Below are 3,404 nucleotides of genomic sequence, written 5' to 3' on the forward strand. Positions count from 1 at the left end.
ATAAGTGCATCATTATGCTCTAAATCAATTACTAATTTCAATTTCCCGCCATTTTTCCAATTAACACTGAGAAACTTTAAAAAATATCAGAATTTTCACAAAAAAAATTGGCTTGGGGTTTTTCAACAAAAAAAATTAAAATTATCTAATTAAACATGAAAAATAAAATTTAAAATGCAAGAAAACAAATAAATAAGCTAAAGCAAAGGAGAAGGGATTTGAGATAGTTCCCTGTTTTAGCCGGATATTCTGTGTATGCTCATGAAGTTCCTCCGGCTTACTAAATTGTGCTTAGATGAACCACGCGCGTTCCCCATTCCCAGATTTAAATGTTGCTGTCCTCAGCAACAGATTTAAATCTATAAAGAAATCACGTGAGAAATAAAACAACTAGTTGCTTTCTCTTGTTGTTTGTTCCCTTTTCTTCACCTGTAAAATTCACTCAATGACAGACATTAGTCTCAACACCTTCTCCTATCTTTTTGTATTTTTCAAAGTAAAAATAACAAAAATAGTGAAATTAAAGTAAAACAGTAAAGTGTGGGTTTGCCTACCCATTAGCGCTTGTTTTACGTCACGAGCCTGACGTACCTGACTTATGATCACGGTGGTTCAAAGCATGATCTTGGTGATGACCAAGCTCCATCATTTAGAAATTGTGTCCTACCGTAGTGTTCTTCTGCATATGGATGAGGTAAAGTAGTCTCAGGAACTTTGAACTTGACTTTTACATGCTTTCCTTTGCTCCTCGGCTTTTCCATCTTAACTTTTGGCTTACTTTCTTGAGAAGACTCCTCATTGTGTTCTTCTTCTCCTTTCTTTTCACTAATAAAGTAGACTTGATCTTCTGGTTGAGCTACGGATGAGGGGACTTCTTTGTCAAAGAATTTGAAAGTTTCTTGCTCTCTGTCTACCCGTATGATTAGCTCACCTTTAAGTACATCAATCAGCGCTCCAGAAGTTGCCAAGAAGGGTCTTCCGAAGATCATTGGAATTGCGACATCTTCCTCTATATCAAGGATGACAAAATCGACAGGAATGATGAATTTGTCTACCTTAACCAATATGTCTTCAATGATGCCATAAGCTTGCTTTGAAGAGCGGTCAGCCAGTTGCACTGTCGTCTTAGTGGGCTTCACTTCAGTAATCCCCAGCTTCTTCATTATGTAGAGTGGCATGACATTGATGCTAGCTCCAAGATCACATAAAACATTGTCCACTTCCATTTTGCCTATAGTGCATGGAATGCTGAAGCTCCCTGGATCCTTGACTTTGGTAGGTAACTTCTTTTGGATGATAACATTACATTCCTTCGTCAGAATCACCGTCTCACATTCTTGCAACTTACGCTTCCTTGATAATAGATCCTTCATGAACCTTGCGTAGTTGGGCATGTTCTCTAAAGCTTCGGCAAAAGGAATGTTGATCTGCAACCTCCTGAATATGTCTAGAAACTTTGAATACTGCTGCTTCTGAATCTCTTTCTTTAATCTCTGAGGATAAGGAATTCGAGCATATGGGGAGAGATCCAATGGCTTGTTCTGTCTTTCTATAGCTTTCTTCTTCTCCCACTTGAATAGTTTCTTTTTGGCTTTTTCAGGAATGCTTTTGTCAACTTCAATTGTATCATTTTGCTTTTCTTCCTTCTTTTCTTCATCTGTTTCTTCTCCATCCTTCTTCTTTTCTTCGGGCTGCTCCTCTATATGTTGAATCACTGTACCACTCCTAGTGGTGATAGCATTGCAATGCTCCCTTGGATTGACAACTGTGTTGCTTGGAAAAGTACCCGGAGCTCTCTCAGAAAATTGCTTCGACAACTGGCCAATCTGAATTTCCAGATTTCTTATGGAAGCTTCTTGATTCTGGTGTGTTGATCTAGTCTCTTGCATGAAAGCATATGTGTCCTCTCTGAAAGCATTTGCACCTTGAATATAATCAGAAATGGTCTTGCATAGTTATGCAAAAGCTTTCTCCCACTCAGAAGTGTTACTTTGTTGTGGGGTATCTGGTTGCACTGGAAGGGGAGGATTGAGCTGATGATTGGATTTGTGACTCAACCCTGGATGTTGATTCTGATTCTTCTGATCATACCAGAGTGTATTGACCTCTGCTAGTGGCTTTTCAGTTGTTCTCATGTAGTCACAATCTTCAGTTGCATGAGCTTCTGCACAAATACCACATTTAATATTAGAATTAGTAACAGAAGAAACTTGAGAAAGATTAAATTTTTTTGTAAGAGCATCTAATTGTTCTTGTTGTATCTTGTGCATTTGCAGCATTTGTTCATTTTGGGCTAAGAGCGCATCATAGCCTTCGAGCTTCATAATTCCTCCTCTTCTTGGTGCAACTGGGGCAGGGGCATTGTCAAATTCTTGAGACGCTAAAGATTCCAACAACTCTAGCGCTTCTTCTGGAGTTTTTGTTTTCAGTGATCCTCCTGTAGCAGCATTCACCAGTGTTCTTGTGTTGGATGCCATCCCTTGAAAAAAGATTCTTGCCTTCTCCCATGCTTCAATTCCATGTTGAGGACACTTCTTAAGTGATCCTTTGAATCGTTCCCAGGCCTCGTACAAAGATTTACTTTCCTTTTGTTCAAAAGCTGTGATCTCCGCCTTGAGTCTTGCCATTTTTGAAGCTGAGAAAAATCTAGCCAAGAATTTTCTTGCTAAGTCATCCCAATTGGTTATGCTTCCTTCAGGTAGAGACTGCAACCAATCTCTTGCTTCATACTTCAATGAGCATGGAAATAGCCTGAGCAAGATAGCCTCACGAGGAACTCCATTTACTTTCAATGTATCACAGTAAAGTAAGAAGTTATCCAGATGACTATAGGGGTTCTCTGTGCTTCCTCCCGCGAACTGTTCTTTTTGAATCAGTTGCAGCAGTGCTGGCTTCAGCTCGAAGTTGTTAGCTTCTATGGTCGGTCTAACAATACTCGCTGTCTGTGGAACTCGGGCTGGAGTCATATAATCTCCCAAGGTCCTTGGAGCGAGTTGATTGTTTTCTGCCATCGGTTCCTCCTTAAGTTCCGTTGAACTTGAGGTTTCTTTTGCTTGCCTTGCTTTCTTTGCCTTTGCGTCCTTTCTAAGTTTCCTTACGGTCTTTTCTATCTCAGGATCAAACTGCAAGATTCGCGGGTTAAGAGTACCTCGCATAAACTAAGTTTGAAAATATGTGCAGAAAAAATAGAAAAAGGCAAAAAGAAAAACAGAAAAATAAATAAAAAATAAAATAAAATAAAAAATAAAGAAAAAAAACAAAGAATGGAGAAAAATAAATATGCAGAAAATTGATGCAGAATTTTAATGCAGAAAAATATTTTTGAAGAATGTATAAAGTGCAGAAAATTAAAACGTCCAGTCTAAAACTTAATTAGTTACTTCTAATGTTGAAGAATTTAATCC

The 3,404-nt window shown here is 38.4% G+C and overlaps 1 protein-coding gene and 1 non-coding gene across 2 annotated transcripts; one reads left to right on the forward strand and one right to left on the reverse strand.

The window, feature by feature from the left end:
• Window positions 1-390: 390 nt before the first annotated feature.
• LOC133295722 (uncharacterized) lies at window positions 391-2,627 on the reverse strand. Its single transcript, XM_061494577.1, has 5 exons — window positions 2,312-2,627; window positions 1,991-2,164; window positions 1,465-1,924; window positions 840-1,377; window positions 391-429 (listed from the first exon to the last, which is right to left on the reverse strand). The coding sequence occupies exons 1-5, from the start codon at window positions 2,625-2,627 to the stop codon at window positions 391-393; spliced, it is 1,527 nt and encodes a 508-aa protein (XP_061350561.1).
• On the forward strand, window positions 2,515-2,621 carry LOC133295724 (small nucleolar RNA R71). Its single transcript, XR_009749392.1, has one exon. It is a non-coding gene; the product is annotated as a small nucleolar RNA R71 (small nucleolar RNA).
• Window positions 2,628-3,404: the final 777 nt, after the last annotated feature.

Source organism: Gastrolobium bilobum, unplaced genomic scaffold (assembly GCF_033153095.1).
Source record: "Gastrolobium bilobum isolate Gb01-03AN ecotype WA unplaced genomic scaffold, APGP_CSIRO_Gbil_v1 utg44197, whole genome shotgun sequence".
Lineage (NCBI taxonomy): Eukaryota > Viridiplantae > Streptophyta > Magnoliopsida > Fabales > Fabaceae > Gastrolobium > Gastrolobium bilobum.

Coding starts and splice junctions, on each gene's coding strand:
- LOC133295722 (XM_061494577.1), bottom strand. CDS start 2,627: ATGGCAAGACTCAAGGCGGAGATCACAGCTTTTGAACAAAAGGAAAGT. Junction 2,165..2,311: donor AGGAATTATGAAGCTCGAAG/GCTATGATGCGC, acceptor GTATTTGTGCAG/AAGCTCATGCAACTGAAGAT. Junction 1,925..1,990: donor ACCAGATACCCCACAACAAA/GTAACACTTCTG, acceptor ATTATATTCAAG/GTGCAAATGCTTTCAGAGAG.